This window comes from Pagrus major, chromosome 11 (genome assembly GCF_040436345.1).
Source record: "Pagrus major chromosome 11, Pma_NU_1.0".
Lineage (NCBI taxonomy): Eukaryota > Metazoa > Chordata > Actinopteri > Spariformes > Sparidae > Pagrus > Pagrus major.
In genome coordinates, this window is record NC_133225.1 from 17,833,139 (window position 1) to 17,851,432 (window position 18,294).

An 18,294-nucleotide genomic window follows, 5' to 3' on the forward strand; every position below is an offset into this window, starting at 1 on the left:
AAAAACCTACCAGATATCTTGCTGTCTCTACTACACTGAGATAGAAAGATAAGTGATGCTATTAAAATAGAGATTAAATAAATAAATTATACTTGCACACGTTAAAGTAACATACATGTTTGTGCAGGTGATTAGAAAAATAAAAGGATCAAAGGGGCTTTTAAAAAAACATTTAGGCCAACAAATCACAGGCGCACACATGCACAGTGCGAGGCAGTGGCCAGTGCTGGGGGCTCAGGATAAGGAGGGAAGTGATGGGGGCAGGGACAAACACACACACCAGCCAGTACTGGGGACTTCGGGCATAAACGGTGGGAGCAGGTGTTTATGCTGGGCAGCCTGTGGGTCAGACTGGTGGACGGACAGACAGATGGATGGAGGTGTGTGAGCGACAGACAGATAGGAAAAGAGGAGGGGGGCTGCTGCCTTATCAGGCCAGGGCCAGACCACCAAACCCCTCTCCTGCACCCAGCAGTCAGACAGGACTGAGCAAACTGCAGGCCAGCAGCACCGCGTGGGGCTTGAATGGTGAGGGGAAGCTTTTTGCACGGTGTGTGTGTGTGTGTGTGTGTGTGTGTCAGAGTGAGCATGTTTACTGCAGCTGCACAGTGGGAGTAAGCAAGCAGGCAGGCAGGTAGCAGCCAGCAAACATACGTGCAAACACACACACGGACACAGGTTGGGAGCCACTACCCGCACAAATGGACCACCACCAACACTGGTGAAAATTCAAAAGGCTCTGTGCCAGTAACACTTTGTGTTTCTCCTCGGTTTTTAAACTGTATATTGAGGCACAGGAGAGGATCAAACTGGGTTGTAGTCCTGCCTCTTTAAAGCAGGTCTGTAGGTTTCAGGTCTAGTATGTATGTGTCGTGATTACTCCATTGTCAGAGTTTTAAAACCTGCAATTAAAGCGGGACTACTAATTGCACCATTTTCAGTTTAGGAAACCTTCATGCAGCTGCTGTAAAAACATCAGCCTGTGGCTTTTTAGGATAGGCTTTGACAAGTTGATCATTCTCTCTCTTTCTTTTTTGTGTTTGTGTATGTGTGACCTGCCAGGAGCTGGTGGTGAAGACGTTAATTGTGGCTGAGCCTCATGTGCTGCACGCCTATCGCATGTGTCGCCCCGGCCAGCCACCAGGGAGCGACAGTGTCTGCTTTGAGGTCCTGGGCTTCGACATCATCCTGGACCGCAAACTCAAACCCTGGCTACTGGAGGTACAACTCTGTGTGTGTGTGTGTGTGTGTGTGCGTGTGTGTGTGTGTGAGAAACAGTTTTTCCTTGTCATCTCTACTCGTTTTTGAACATTTTTATTACATTTTATGATGTAAATAATTGCTTTTTACTAATTTAGGATTTTTCAATTCTAGAATTGGGTCATTGTCCTGTCTAGAATGCATTTTCAATTATTATTTTTACATTGTATATTATGCAAATCCTACTAATGTTAAATTCAAAACATAATGAAAATAATTTAAGGAACAGTGGGAGATTTAATTCTGTGGAATTTGTGTGTGTGTGTATGTGTGTGTGTGTGTATGTGTGTGTGTTTGTGTCAGAAAGCGGAAGGCTGCAGTCTGTGGAGTCTCACCTGTCTACACTGCTACCAAAGTGACAGTGGCTCCTAGACTGAAGTAATGTGGCATCAGCAGCAGACAGGCAGACATTGCCCCACACTGACAGAAAGCATAAATACACACTGATTTTGCTTACACACACTCGTCCCTGGTGCACAGAAACACACAAACACCCATGCGGTCTTGAGTATGTATTTATGCATCCCAACACAAGGAGCGACACATTCCCATGTAAAATGAAAGGGTCGTACACAACCGCAAACACTCACGCACAATTACATGCATGTGTGCATTCACACACCCACGCCTGCACACAAAGCAGCATATAAGACAAGACAAAGATGTCTCTTCCTCATACAAAGGCGCGCACACACCCACACACACATGCAAGCTCTAAAAATATAGGTCAGGATGGCAGGTTGACTAGCAAGACACCCGCCCCTCATTCTCCCAGTGTCATTCTCTCAAGTGTCAGTCATTCAGGAGATGGATTCGAGTTCAGATTCCACTCCAGGATTTCAGTCTCACCGTTCTGATGTCAGCCAGTCAGTTAAAGCGTGACCTAAATCCTTTAACCCAAAGTGGCTGCGCGCCTTTTCCCCCCCTCTCCCACAAATTGACTCAAGGATGGGAAATGCCTCTGGGATAATTGTTTGTTTTCCCCCATCATGCCAACCCAAAATAAACCTTGTGATTTACAATAGTGTTTGATTTGGAGAAAAAAAAAGTGACATTTTATAGTTGGTTGGTGTTTTTCAGAAGAGTCATCGCGGAATTAGGGTGTTATAATTACCCTACCTGCCTCTTTTTGTGTGGTTGAGCAGTAGGACTATATGACAAAAGGATGTACAAGAGAGAGCAAGAGGATGGTGTTCCTTTTGACTGCTGGTGCACTTTATGTATGTGTGCATTTTGTGTGTGTGCGTGTGTGTGTGTGTGTGTGTGTGTGTAAATGTGTATGAGACATGGCAAACAGCCGTGAATGCAGTTGTTCCACTCCAGCAGTAATGATCCCCCCTGTGCTACTAGCAGCTCTCTATAACTCTCATCAATTAACATCCCACGCACACACACACTCTCACACACACACAACCCTGCTTCTCTTTCACGCAACATTTACAGCAACAATCATTTATTTCCAAAATTCAACTGATTAGTCAGGGGATAGTTGCAAGCATAGAGACCCCTTCTCAAACCCTCACTGCGTACGCTGTCAGGCCTGAAAATAACTTTATTACCACTTTTTAGCCCGTCGACGTTCATTTCTATTCAGCAGGGACGAAACAAGCAGCCGGCCCCATCGGCTGCTTTCTACAAACGGTACCTGATGGCAAGCCCTCAGGTCCAAATTAAATTTTTCAGCAGATCACTTTGTAACATTTTGTGGCAAATTGAATCTATTTCACCCCATTTCACCATTTTTTAATTTTTTCATTTTCGCCACCTCCCCTCAAGTCATAAAACAGTAAAAATTGTGTCAGGAATTGAAACAATATCTAGGTCTTCCAGGTTTTTTTTTCTTTTTTTTTCTAATTTGTGGACTCTCAGGTTTCCTCGTTGGTGTCACTGTGAATTACGTGTGCCACGCCTCGTTGGTGCTTTACCCAGACTGCTGTTCCGACACTGTCTTCCTGTCTTACTCTTTAAAACGTCAAAGTTGGTTGTAGGACATGCAAACTCGCCGCCAGGAAATGAGAGTTCAACCTGTGTAAACTCAAAGCCAGTCGGGTACCTGAAAGCTAGATGGTATCATATATAAGGAACTGTCAAATGACATTAGTCCTGCCCTTTGTATTTGTGTTTTTGTCTGCTGTGCGTAGGAGGCTTGGGAGGGAAAAGGAACATGATTGCCTCTTGTATCCTCCAATTACAGCTCCAGAATATAGTCACTGTTTTTTTTTATTTTTTATTCAAGATAGTGCAACTCCAAACTCCTGTGATTAGAGGACACGTCCGCCTCTATCTTGCCTTTGCAAGAAAACCCCTGTGCAAGTTACAATACACTGGCTCTTTGAAAGCAGACAAGCTCAAAGAGAAATCATTGCAAATATACTGATAACGAATTCAGATACTCAAGAGGACCAACCCACAGAACAGTGCACACCTGCTAAATAGCTTGTCACAAGGGTGAAAACAGAGAAGGCAGGAGTGATGCTTCTCAAACCAAGGCCAGGCATAAAACAGGCGCTTTGTGCTCACAGCAAGTATCGAAAGGGGAGAAGAGAGGGTAAAAAAGTGAGAGAGAGACAGGCTTTTGTGTGATCCTTATCTTAATTCAGCAGGGTTTTCAACACAAGTTTTACCTCCTATTGACATTCAAAACATCAGCGCTACATGGGCGCACACACATACACACACTTGCTCAAATGGCGTAACCCGAGACGTTCACTTTCATTAAACCAGCCCAGACAGCATCTGTGTCTCGTATAGGAAAGGCGTTTCATTGAGCCGTGATCTTAGCTTCACGCAGGCACACACACGAGTGCCACACACATGCACGCACGCACGCGCGCACACACACACACACACACACACACACACACACACACACACACACACACACACACACACACACACACACACACAGAGTACATATTCACACACACAGCCTGCTTAAACTGTAGGTTGTGTTGTCAGTGCCAAGGCTTTTGCATTCAGGGCTTCATTGAGTGTTTCTTTGTCTTTTAAAAGAGAAAAAAATACAAAGGAAGACATAATCTATGCAGAAATGCACATATATTCGGTTAAGCTCAGGGAACGTCTCTTGACACAGGTTTTGCTCATAAATTCTGCTCGCAATAGGTGGTGTCTTAAAATCGGGGTGCGCGGGTCAAAGAGAACAGCAGGCATCTCCAAATCCAGTGCGAGTCATAAGGAGTGCATTTACTCAATGGCAAAAATATAGAAATGGGACATCATTAACACCCCTGCAACTGCCTCCTCTCTCAGGTTGATCCCATGTGCTGTAAGCCGGCATGACAAATAATGTCAACCAGAGTGAGGAAAATGGAGAAAATATCACTGGCTTTTTGGTGGGTGATGGGTGAAGACAAGAGGAATATAAAAAAATATTCCTTTAAATGCTCCACCCCTTGTATTTCAAACAGAACCTGACAGATATCTTAATTTATTGTTCTCATGAGGTCCTGATTTGTGTCCATGGATTCCAACACAAGGACGGGTGGATTGAGGCCCAGCCTAATTAATGGCTCTGGCTTGCTTATTTTTTTTTTTTCTTTTTTTTCTTTTTTTAGTTGTTCCCCCACTCGCAGCAGAAAAAAAACCTCTAGCTGGTCAACTGTAAATAAAAAGAAACACAAAAAGTGTTTGTAGTGAGCATGAATAATTAGAAACCTGCCTGGTCCGTTCGAAGCTGTCTCTTGGATGTCGGGCTCCAGGCAGCTCAAAGGCTGGTCGGCTTGCTTGTTAGGGCCACAGTCAGTGTGCGTGTAAATAATGTTAGTTAGTGTGTCTGTGAATCTAAATCTGATTTGTGCTGTGTCAATGTGTGTGGTATTCCAACGCGTACATACTGTAGTTACTGTATGTGTGTTTGCCTGCACTGTAAACACACATATACACTATGAAAGCTGCTGCATACAACTAGGGGTGTTTCAGTGTTTCTTGTGAATGTGTCTACTCCCCTATGTGTGTGAGTATCTGGATGTGTGGTCTTTTTGCCTCCGGGAATAGTCCTCTGTAGTGTGTGTGTGTGTGTGTGTGTGTGTGTGGTTGGCCATTCTGATCTGCCTACCAAACCAACTCCAGCCCACAGCCCTACTTTTTATCCAGCCAGCGAGGCATGGAGGAATTCAGCTTAAAACACAAAAACGGACCAATTCAAGTAAGTTACAGAATAATGAGAGGAGCAGGACACCTTGTTTGTTCACGGTGTTTTACGTGTTCAGTATAACGATGCCATCGCACACAGGAGCTTAGGCAGCGCGATTACTGATGGCTGCATCTCCTCATCCATCTCTTTCCCGCTTTCTACCCCTCCTGGACGGGCTGTGCAGAGTGATTGGCAGCTAATGAGGCGGGCATGGTTAGGTCAACCGTGGCACGGGTTTGTTTGTGTCTCGGCGTGTGTTTTTGTGTGTGTGTGTGTATGTGTGTGTGAGCATTACGACAACAGGCCAACGGACTGCAGCTGGACTGCTCCCCTAAGGGCGGTGATTCTTCACCCCTCTCCTCCCCTCCCTTCACCCCTTCCTGCAACTTTCCTTTCTGCGCTCCGTCCCCGATTGTTTCAAGATGAATTTGGTTTGCTTGTCCATCCCTCAAAGCCAACATAATCCAGACTTCCTCTCCTTTTGAGTCCAAGTGTATATATGTGTGTGTGTTTGTGTTGGGGGTGTGTTTGTGGGGAGTAATCTGCGCTGGCAAGTGTAAACAGATGCCACGATACACTAACAAACACATGGATGTTTTTTTTTTTTTCTTTTAGTCGCCCACATCCGCAACACACACAAACACACATTGCAAATGTACTCCGACTGCTGAAAATGCTGTTAATTTCCTGTGTGGAATAAATAGCGCTTCACACTTAAGCTTTCAATTGAAATTCTGTTTTATCTGCGTACATGAAAATTGTATGTTCTTATAACTCTTCATAAAAGTCTAAAGAGTAGCCATTTCAGGCGTAGCTGTTTTCCTAGGAGTTTTAGAGGCAGGATTTAGAGGTTAGCCTGCCTTTCAGATATTTCCACAGGAAATCTAAGAAGTGTTTTCTAACCCCTACACCAGCAGGGTCGGACATTATTGTGTATTCAGGGTGATTAAGGAGGAATTTACTTGCTACCTGTGCTCTCCAAATAATTTTCATCCCCTCATGATTGAATTTTCCAGGGTGAAAAATGATAGAGGAGAACACATACAGTTTGATATTCTCAATTATCTCTCAGAGTCTCTCTTGCACCCTTCCACCTTTCATTCTCCTTTTGCCTTTGATTAATCTTTGGCACTTAGTAGGATTCATTCTTATTTAAATGTGCATGGATATCCTTTAGCTCTGAGGGAGTGTCTTTCTCCCTGTGAACCCTAGGTGGCAGTAGTTACCTACGCAGCCACTCCTTGGCTTATAAGAGGTTTATTAAAGAATAATTAGAATGATGTATGGGACTGTCTGTCTCTATCCACATCCATTTTCCCCCAACATGACTATTTCATGGAATAAGTATCAAATTAGGAGCATGCGGGCCTCGTATGTGGGGCAGTTGAAAACACACCCCAACATTTAGTCATTTATCATCAGGCATGTATGGCAGCATCAGTGACTCTGAGTGTGTGTGTGTGTGTGTGTGTGTTTGTGTGCATGCATGTGATTGAGAGGGAAGATATATATTGTATGTTTATGAGTGACATATGGAGCTGTGTGTGGCTGAGTATGCAAGAGACTGTAAAGGCAAACATATATTCTTGCATATTTATGACTTTAGGTGTGTTTTGTTGATATATTCCTGCATCTTTGGAAGTACTTTGGTGGGAAATAAGGTTTGTGTGCAAACTAAGTCCAATCTTCTACTTTTTTGTTCACCTTTAAAAGCACCTTTTGTTTTTTGTGACTGTGCCTGTCTGATCGTATCACTGTGTGTCTTAAAAAAAGCAACACTCCTTGCACCCTGCCAGCCAGCCAGTCAGGCAGGTCAGGCTGACTGGTGGCTAAGCTAAGCGTTGGCCCGCTCACTCCCAGGACCTTTACCAGCAGCTCAGCACGCTCAGCTAGAGTTTCCCCGTGTCCGACAGGACCACTAAAAACGCCACGAAAAGAACAAAACAGTGATTGATAAGACGGCTGAAACAAGAGAACGACTTAACATGGCGGCCAGCTGTCTGTCTTTCTGTCGCTCTGCTACTCATGCTCTCCCTCTCTCTCTCTCTCTCACTCCCTGCCTCCCTTTCTTATTCCACCATTGTGCGGCAACAAACACTCCATTCTGACAGCGGTTGAACTGTGCCGATACCCTCGAGTGTGCGGGGCTTGTCAAAGCAGTGGTTGTTTACACTCTGCCAGGAATAATAAGAGGGGGGTCGTTTTTCTGAACCGATTAATCACGAGCAGCCCTTGCACTTGTTTGACGAATATTCCAGACACACTGTAGATGTCGATGGGGGGAGGCAATTTGTTGTGGAAAGAAAGCAGCTGATTGTTGTTCATCCACCGCAGTTGCTATGTTATTAGGATCGGTGTGACACAGTGGAGGCCACAGGCGCAAACTGTGTGATGCCCACAACATTTCAAACAATGAGTGAGTCATATAATCATTGTAAGGTTTTTTTTTACTGGGTTTATTCATAATTGAAATGATAATAATGAATTATTTGAGCATAGGAATCTGAGTAATTGTCATACCATAGAATGAATTGAGATTGACTCTCTTGTCTGTAGGTGTGAAGAATGGCCTGTGGCTACATTAATAGCAGTGTTATTGTGAGAGTTTAATTTTGCTATACAGCCATTACTTGAACAACACACTTCAAGGGGTTACCAACCGTAATGAGCCTGACCCTGCGAGCAAATCAGCGGATGAAGGAATTTCCCACTTGGAAAGTAATCACCTATATCAAATAAAATGAGTAAAATGTTGTGGTTGTTCATGAACAATTCAAACCAAATAATAATATAATAATAATAATACTACATTTTATTTGTACAGCGCTTTTAAAAACTCTCAAAGACACTTTACAAGAATAGAATACATACAAGAATACATAAAATCAAGTGCATGGTGCATAAACTCAAGTGCATGGTGCGATAGAGGAGAAATATGTAGTAAAAAGAACAGTGTATGAGGATATGGATCTGTGTAGGTTTTTTTGGGAGAACAGGTTGAGTACAGCAAACAGCTACAGGTGCAGATGAAAAGCGAGTTTGAATGGATAGTTAAAAAAATATAATAACCCCACACTACCACAAGCTTTATTTCACAACTACCATCATAAACACTGGCAGGGTACTTGTGTGTCTCAGTCACACACCTCCAGGTGCAGAAAATGAAAGAGCTACATGTCCTCTACAACGCACGTTAATGGTTTGCAGCTCCGCCTCTGATCTTTGTATGTTTAATTGGATGATCAGATGAAGATAAACCTGTCCTGTGAAAATTATAGACTGACAAGTTTTTCCTACATCCTCATTCTGCTGTTTGAGCGAGTAATATTTGGGCTGCGTTGATGCGACGCTGATGCTGAACCGAATCAAAGCACGACTAAAAAGGAGTTTCTAATCTTTTCATCTGACATTTTTATTGAATGCGTCTTGGAGAAACCGAGGGCTCCTTTAAGACCCTGCCAGAGTCACTTAAGGAAATCAGAGTGGGGGTTTTGGGAGCCTGCAGGGGTTCATTAGGACCAGACTGGTCCAACTTCCTCTGCCAGGGAGGAAAAGGAGAACAGGAAAAAAAAAAGGAGAGAGAAATAAATAAGAGAGGTAACGACCAGAGAGTAAGGGCTAGAGAGTTGAGGGGGCGAATGAGTGACCAGAGAGAAAACGGGGCGAGAGACAGCAGGAAACAGAGCGGGGAGAGAAACTAACCAGAAGAAGCGTGCGACAGGCGGAGGAGAGAGAGACGAACGATTGAGGGAGAGCAAAGAAAGACAGCGAGAGCCGCGATGCCAGTCTACTGGGTGACAGCTTGACACCACAAATCAAACTAAGAAATGAAGACAAGTAACGAGACAACCGTCGCCAGGATCACTGCCAGTCTGGCTGTTACCTATAGGCTACGGCGCTCTAAAGCCATACTCTTTTCATTGTGGCTGTCATATCGGAGAGTGCTCTAAATGAAAACAGACCTCTCCCCTCTTTTTCTTTTGTAGAGGGTTTTTTTTTCCTTAGGTAAGGTACTGTAGGTTGAAGTGGAGCTCTGTCCCTCTCCGCACAGAGGGATGTATTGTAGACTTCATTCTATTGAGTGAAAGAGTTGGATAGGGTCTCTGTTCCTTTTTTCCTCCTTTTGCGCTGGGAGACATTCATCACCTACCCCTCCACCCCCTCCTTCTGATAAATGGTTGCTGTGAAGAAAAACGCATATGTGGGTGCGCACACACACTGACGAAGGCACGCCCATACAAACCCAAATCATGTTGGTGTAGATTTAGTGGCTCACTTGTGGTATTTTTGGATCTCTGAAGTAGTCAAAGAGACCCAGGCAGTGATAGCCCAACAGGCTCAGTTGCTTCAGGTTAACATCGGCAGCTACGGCTCGGGATACCTTTTCTTATCCTTGTGTGCTCTTGCTGGCTTCATACAGCTACATGCAGCTTCCTTGCACAACTATATTCATATGCTTCGTAGGAGTTTGGGTCTTAGGTGTCTTGCTGAAAGTGGTGGGAGAAGTGCTCAGATCTTTTTCTTAAATATACTACAAGGAACTTTGAACTGGTTATGAAACAGTCTCTGATGCCTCTATATGACCTACATAAGCAATCGAGACCATAAATGAGAATATTGGCTACTTTTGAATTGAAGTTACAGTATTATGATTAATCTATTGTCATTCTTAATGCCTGTCAGGAGGTCAGATGGGTCATAAAATTTAAACTCTTTTTTTCATGGCAGAGTGCAGAAGATAATTTGTGGCGTTTCACAGGCTGAGGAAAAAAGCTGCTCTGTAGTCTGGTGGTGCAGCACTAAAACTAAGTCTATGTTGTTTCACCATTATCATATCACAGCTTAATTAATCTTATATGATATCAAAGAAATTCATTATTTCATCGTCCTGCATCCTGCAAACAGCTGTGCTTAAAAATAGTATTAAAAAATATGTTTCTTCTTTCTTTTACTCACCTCCAAAATAAATGCACACACTGGCCAGATCAAAGTCTTTATGAAAGGAGCCGAGGTTGGTAATACCGCTTTTGTCCACAGGGGCCGCCCCAACCAAGACAAAAGATTGCTCCTTGAAGCAGCTTTAAGTAAAGGTAACAATACCACAGTGTAGAAATACACTGTTGCAAGTAAAAGTCCTGCATTCAAAATTTAACTTAAGTAAACGCACAAAAGTATTACAATCAAAATATACTTACAGTACACAAAATAGAATTATTCATACAGAATGGCCCATATCAGAATAATTTATATTATATTATTGAATAGTATTAATTGGTGTATCACTATCTGCATTTTTACTATGGCAGATGGTTAAGGTGGAGCTATTTTAAAAAAAATACATACTGTTCGGTAGCTTGTGAATTTTACCCTTTGGGATCATCTTATCTTATCCATTTTATTACATTGTTTGTTTATCATATTTTGTATTTTTAATTGAAACTGGAAAGTGGCTTAAAGTATCACATTAATGCAGTTAATTATAAAGAACAGTATGTAAGGCTGCTGGGAAGGATACGTTTCCAGCAGGGTACTTTAAAGTACATGTACCTTGAAATTGTAATTGGAAAGCAACTGAGTAAATGTGCTTAGATATTTTCCATAACCGCTTGCTGAAGGACAGTTCATGAGTAAGCTTGTGATCTAAGTTGACAGTCTTTAGTAGTTACTGCTCTTTTTTCAGGATACCTGCCCCACAGTCTGGCAACACTGGCTTTGGAGCTTGGTTGCGATGTAAATATTATCTTACAGCACTGTTCCTGAATCTGCCACACGGCACTTTGTGTCAGGATTAGTAATGGCTAGTTTAGAAGAAGGGAAGAGAAAAGAGATATTGAGTTTCTGAGTGCTACCCCCTGTAACCCTCGACATGCTTTGCACATCTCTGTTAAGGAGCGTTTGCTCATTTTTTTAGCAAAAAACTCTTTATGGTTCCAAATGTCCTCATGTCGCACACCAATCTGTTTTCTCATTGGCCTCTTTCACTGTCCGTTACCCAAGTTCCTGATTGGTGGATAGAAATAAACTATAATGCGCTCTTAAACATCTGATTGGCTCAGTGTTGCTCCGTTACCAAAATCATGATTTGTGATTGGTTGTTGTGCTGCTTTGATGAGTTCAACTGTATCCAGCTGCTTTTTTCTAAAGGAAGATAGGAACAGGATGGAAAATGTTTCTGACACAAATACTCACACTGACTGCAGATTAGGCCACTGGGAAGGATTGCATTTCCAGCTAAGTATTAGCAGTGATTTGCATTTGCTTGATTTGATGATCATTGATTTTCACAGATGTAGCCGTGTGGGGTCATTGTACAGCAGTAGTAAACACATATGTCTTTAAATTATTAAGAGTGAAAACTTAAAGCAGCTTGGCAAAAAAAAATCCTATATACTGTCCTACACAGGTCCCTACTTGGATTATATGTATTTTTTACTAAATGTTATCTGTCTAGTGATTCATTACACACCTTTCAAGTCAGCTATCTCTTCGTGTTGAAGAAATTAGGTCACAGTTCTCACATTTACTACTCTCGTTCAACATAATAAAAGCTATTGCAAATCTAATGACACCCAAAAGGTGCCGATCATACTATTGTTCCCCCATGAAAGAGAAAATAGGCGGTTTGAGCATTTGAGCGATGTTAGAAGGAGACCTGACTTATCTCAGCCATCAAGGTTTATCAACCGGAGCCAGCGATTTCGGTGGGCATCTGTTGCATTGTCACTTGAAGTCACCTCATAGGAAGACGGCATTCCAATCACAGTCGCCAGTTCATTCACCCTCCCCACCACACATCTCCCTCCATTTGCTGGTCCTTTTGTTGTCTCAAACAATCTCTTTCTCACCTTGGGAGAGACACAGAGGGAACACAACAAAAAAGCAAAGGGGAAGAATTGATTTGTTTTGTCAGGTATAATAACTGACATCTGAATACTTTGCACCAGTGCTAGAAATTGTTCTGTTAAGAAAGGTAAGCTGATCTTGAATTTTTCCCTCGGTGATATTGGCTTTTGTACCTCAAATCACAGGTGGCTTATTCTGTTTTGCTCAGTTGACTCTCTCTGAGTGCTCCCTGATTGTATATGGTGGCACTGAGCTGAGCGGTGGATCACTGCTGATGCTCACAAAGAGATTATTGGTGGAAGTGGTGTTGCGGTGCCTGGCATACTTAGACTCATGGGCTGCTTGCTGTGGTTGGCTGAAAGTGGCACGGTCACTAATCTGGTGACACTTTAACCTACACAATCTGTTCATATGTGTGCACTCATACACACATATGCTCTTCTTCTCCATGCACGAGCGTACACACATCAGTGTCGGACAGGATTTATGCCCAAGCAAAGGCTAAGAGTTCCAAAGTGTCCTTGAAAGGGAAAAAAACCCCTCCTTTCCCTTCTCTTTCTCTCCTCTTCTTCTTTCCTCTTTCCTCTCCTTCTTGTGGAAACAGATCTCTTTATTCCAAAGATGCCCTAAATCCACTCCTGTAATTGCATAGCATTTCTGTCTGCTGAATTGAGAAGAAAGAAAAAAAAAATGAGATGAAGTTGAAAAAAAAAACCCAGAATATTCTTTGAATGTTTCTCTTCTCTCCTCTCCGGCAGATCAATCGAGCTCCGAGCTTTGGGACCGATCAGAAGATTGATTACGACGTGAAGAAAGGGGTGCTGCTCAATGCGCTCAAACTCCTGAACATTCGGTACGGTCATACACACACACGCTCGTGCTTGCAGATACACACAAACATGAGTTGCATCTAGCAGCCCATTCACTTTAATGTGCAGAGATGAAGCTCACGTCAAACTTTATTATATTATTTATTATTTTTTTCTCTGAAATTTTAAGGATTTCAATCAGTTCCTTCAGTTCCCTTTGTTTGGCAAGTGTGAAAACTTTGGAATTCCTTTGATTTCACAGCACAATCGAGCCTTTATCTTGTTTTGTTTCGAAACTGGTGACACAGTAGCAACATTAGTCTGAAACTAACGGGAGGTTTGAGCTGTGGACAAAAACAAAAATGCTGTACCTGTAAATTTGTGTGTTGGTGCTGCTGTGGTGGATACAAAGACAGATAATGGCCAAGGTGCAAAGCTATGCCTCTATTGTGTGCTTTGTGCACCCTTCAATCACAGCACTGTGTGTGCTTGTGTGTGTGTGTGTGTGTGTGTGTGAGATAGGAACAGGATAACAGTTTTGCTATCTACTACATTGTTTATCATTCACTGTGTATTTAAACAAGCCTCCTGTGTTGCTTTTTTACTTTGCTTTTGTGGGTGTATCTGTTTGCTATGCATACTGTCATTCTTGTTGTTTAATGTATTTTGTGTAAATATGCAGTTTTTGTGTTTGTGTGTGTTTGCTGGCATGCTTTTCTGTCCCCTGGCTACAGTGAGTCTGTCCACTGATTGATCATCGTACACCAGACCTCTGGATCTTTGCTCTCTTTTCCCCCTTCTCTATCTGTGCTTGTCCTCCTCTTACTGCTCTAAATATAGTCTCAACTCCACTTCACACACACATACACACACACACACACATACACAATGGATCAATTACATGCAGCACCATAGATCTAGTTTGGCCAAGTGTGGAACGCGGTGCAGCCATCCTACATAAAAAGTCACTCCATCCTCCCACCGAGCTTCAGTCGGCACAAACAAATCTCTTATCAAAATGATTTGTTTCATGGCCGTTGTTTGCTGCGTTCCCACAGATTAAAAGGGGAGATTTGATTATTTCATGACAAATAAATCGTAGGAGGCCTCAAAAAAGCGGCGGTGAGCTCTTTCCGCAGGACAAACTGCTTATGTTCACGCTGGAGTGAATGAGGGCTTTGTTCTACCTCACTCACTTTTTCCCTTATATAGTAATGGCTTTGCTTCCCAAAAGGGAGGGGGATCGGTGGTGTGTAGAGGTAGGGTTGACTCTTAACTCTGCTCACAACACAAACTGTATCAACGTGGGATCAATTCAAACCCAGCCGGGCATGGACATTGATAAACCTCAGCCCCCCAACAGCACTCAATATCCAATTTAAAGGGCCAGCGATTGACTAAAATGAATTGCCCTTTATCCAGACCGCAGTGGCCCACTTGTTCAGAATTAGCTGTCTGGTCCTGTTCACTCTGGGTTTGTCGGTTTGTTTGTGTCTCAGCTGTATCTTTTATCTCTGTATTGTTCAGTGTTTTGTGAGGGATTTTCTTTTTTTTTTGAACTACCACAATGATGTGTTCAAAAGGCAAATTCAAGCCAGTCAACCAGTTAGGGATGAGACCTGCATGCCATCATAGTTTCAAGCAATCAAGAAACCCTGTTTCCGCTGATAACATCTGTTCTTATCGCAGTACCGTGTGATAAAATGAAGTCAGTCTTGCGTATTCTGAAAGAACTAATACAGTCCATGGTTTTGAAATAGAAATGAGAAAGGGAAGACTGTGTGACAAGTTTTCAGTCATAGTGCATTTGTTTCTCAACAGCAGCCAGACCTGTGACAGAAAATGAGTCGAAGATGGGAAGTATTATTGGAAAACAGTAAATGTTGTCACAGCTTCAGTGGGAAAACACTGAAAATGCACTGTAGCACTGTGCACATTTGTATTGTTAGATAATTTACTTGAATAGTGTTGCACTCTTTTCTTATGTTTTCAATGTGTATTCTCTTGACTCTGTACTTGTTTTGTGTTGATTCAGGGCCAGTGATAAGAAACGCAACCTGGCCCAGCAAAAGGCGGAGGCTCAGAGACGGCTCTATGGACACGGCTCAATGAAAAAACTCTCTGCTGCTTCATCAGACTGGGAGAAACAACGTCAAACACTGGAACGAAGAAGAGAAGAGCTGGTAAGGCACAGTTATATTTACATTTGATTTAAACCATTGGCTGTATATAAAGATGAACGACACCACAGCTCCCCTCAAGTGTAGCCAAAACATCTCAATCACCCATACATTCCACCCCCTCCATGTTAGCAGTTGCGACATGGGACAAACTAAGTAGTAAGTAAATGAAAATCAAATCAAATCAAATCAGTTTTATTTATGTCGCCCAAAATCACACTAACATTGTCTCTGTGGGCTTTACAGTCTGCTCAGATAAATTGTACAAATACATTTTTCCCACAGATGATTTTTTGTCATTTTTGGTTTGTTAATGATTTTGGTTTTCCTTGACTTGATGCTATAAAATAGGGGTGTGACATCATTATTGATAGCTGAGTCTTGATCAAGTGGGGACCTCAATACCACTGCTCCAATCCCTGATCACTGGGATTGATTCTGCACGCACTGTGGCAACAAATTACATCACAAGTGCAAGATGGTGGTGCTCATATCCGAGATATTTGGTTTCACTTTTGTACAGTAAGAGAAAATGGGGATGCGTCATCCATCTTTATATACAGTCAATGGTTTAAAACTTATTTCTCACTATGAAAAGATTTGCTGAGCAAGACTGTGCCTCACATTTATAAAGTTACACATATTCCCACCTGGGATCTGCCCAGTAAAACTACAAGTCTCAGCGCTGGCAACTGACCAACTGCAGTGGAGCATCTGGGATGCTAAGCACCTGTTCAGGGTGGTGCACCTTTACCGTGGTCAAGGGAGTTAAGAGCGAAACTCATTCATTTCAAAACCAGCCTAGGGACTGAAACAATGGCTGTACAATCATAACCCCTATAAGTCATCATCATGAGATGCCCTTTAAACCTTTTAGGCCACACCAGAATGAGCACAAAGGGTGGCTTGGCTTCAGGGACAGGTGCTCATCAGACATTTGTTCAGCGATAGCATCGGAGACATTTATTAAACACATTAAACAATCTGTTAGTACTTCAGTAAACAACCAAACAATACACCAGCATGTTTCCGTATGACTGAAACATGAAACGTTTAAGGGCACAATCATACGCAAATGCAGGTGAATGACCATCGGCTTTCAGTGCTGAATGTGGGTAGTGCAGCATCTGAGCCACACGGCAGTCATAGCTTTTAGTTGTCTATTGGTTGTAGGGAACTCCACGCGAAGTTAAGATGAAAATTTGCTTCCCTACTGAACGGGATCATTTTATCATTTGCCCCTTTGCTCGCATAGAATGGAAGTGAACGGGAGGCAAACATTTGCAACTGTTGATTTTATGTATGTGTGACAGCGTCCTAAGGCCTGAGCAGAAACTCAGTTTCACTTACTTCTTACTCCAAGTCAAAAGTGTCAAAGTCTTCCATGACAAGCACACCATTTAATTATTTTCTCTTTGAAATGAAGGAGTCAGGGGAGCTTTTCTCAACTATATGGGGGAAAAGTGGCAGCCACTAGTACTTTATGCCTCTCTCCCTCTCTGATTAGCCTTTTGATCAGCCACGGCAGTAATCAGCAGGAATAAGGAAAGATGGCGCAGAGGCACTATTTTTAAAAGGGCACTACCTCATCTTTAAGTGCTGTTACGGCTGAAGTGTGAGACCAGGTTCAGGTCTATTGAAGGCACATATCTCTCACAGCTCGAAAGATATTGCAGAGTGAGTAGTGGAGTGAACCCCTCCTCTCTCCTTTATGTCAAATTGGCCAACTGAGCTCCACAATTATACCTTCGTAATATATTAATAAGACAGTAGATGGAAGAATGCCTCCAAATTCAGAGTCATTGGTGGGCAAGACAATTTTTTTCTTACCTTTCTCCCCTCTTCTCATTTCTAGACATGATTTTCTATTTATAAGGTGGCTGTGGCAGTGACTCTTACCTGAGAGATTTAGTCCTTTATCCTTTGGTTTTCTTCTATTTCTAGAAAGAGCGACTGGCACAGGTCCGCAAGCAGATCTCCAGGGAGGAGCATGAAAAGCAACATCTGGGGAACTACAGGTAAGGAAGAGGCAAACAGACGGGGAGAGGGGGTTATCCATTCAGGAGCTCCACCCACTCTACCGGTGCCAGCTCTGCTTACATTTATGGGGTCATCTGCGAGGCACCAAGCTCTCAGGAGAATAAATAATGCTGCTGCAGAGAGAATAAGAAAAGAGAGCACTAATGTTTTGTGTGTGAGGCAGAAGAATTAGGGCCGAGAGAATATGTAAAACAGAAAGGACATCAGAGGTAGTCTGTAATGGCAGGGTTCAAATTGTTACTCCTCTGTGCACACTGTTACCTTTTCAGCATTTCAGAATTGCAAATCAACATGTATACTGCAAGCCATTCTGCATCATCTTTCCCCCACACCTTTATTCTTTTCTCCTGCAACTCCAACCAGAACTTTGGAAGACATTGAGCGTGTCAATTTTTATTAGTCACCTCACAGACAGAGCAGATCCAACCTTAAAGCATGAGTCAGCAACACCAAGTTCTGATTTGCCGCTTATCCCTAGAAAAATTGTTAAAGCTCCTTCACTCCCTCAGTTTGTCTTCCCTTCTCTGTCTCTTTATCCCACATGTACACACATAGGCATTTCCAGGTCCTGATTTTCTTTCCCTCGCCTGCACACACAAATAGACACACGCCTACAAAATTGGCTCACGCACACACACTTGCCCTTCTTGCTGTCTCCCCAAGTGTAAGTGACTCCTTGACTCATCACTTGACTGAATGGCTAGTCAGAATGCTGATCCAAGCCTGCATGAAGTGCTGTCACCTCCTTCCTCTTTTCCGACACGCAGCCAGACAGTCAATCAGACAGGCTGAGGTCTGTCTGGAGCACCCCTAATAAAGACCTCTTAGCATTCAAACAGTGTCCCGGCGCAGCACTGGAGTCTGATTAACACACTGCTTCTCATTAGATGAGTTCGGGTAATGAACTTACTTACATTCTGCTATTAGATGGAACTTGCATCAGGTACAGACAAGCCAGGACCCTGTGGCATCAGAGGGAAACCCAGCTGCTTGATGCCATTGTTGATGT

At 42.9% G+C, this 18,294-nt stretch overlaps 1 protein-coding gene across 1 annotated transcript in view; it reads left to right on the plus strand.

Moving 5' to 3' along the window:
• ttll7 (tubulin tyrosine ligase-like family, member 7) overlaps positions 1-18,294 on the plus strand; it is a 69,292-nt gene that overhangs the window by 17,328 nt on the left and 33,670 nt on the right. Inside the window, exons 8-11 of the mRNA XM_073476775.1 lie at positions 1,063-1,221; positions 13,015-13,109; positions 15,101-15,248; positions 17,190-17,263. Of these exons, the coding sequence (XP_073332876.1) occupies positions 1,063-1,221; positions 13,015-13,109; positions 15,101-15,248; positions 17,190-17,263 (476 nt within the window). The remainder of the gene's footprint in view (positions 1-1,062; positions 1,222-13,014; positions 13,110-15,100; positions 15,249-17,189; positions 17,264-18,294) is intronic.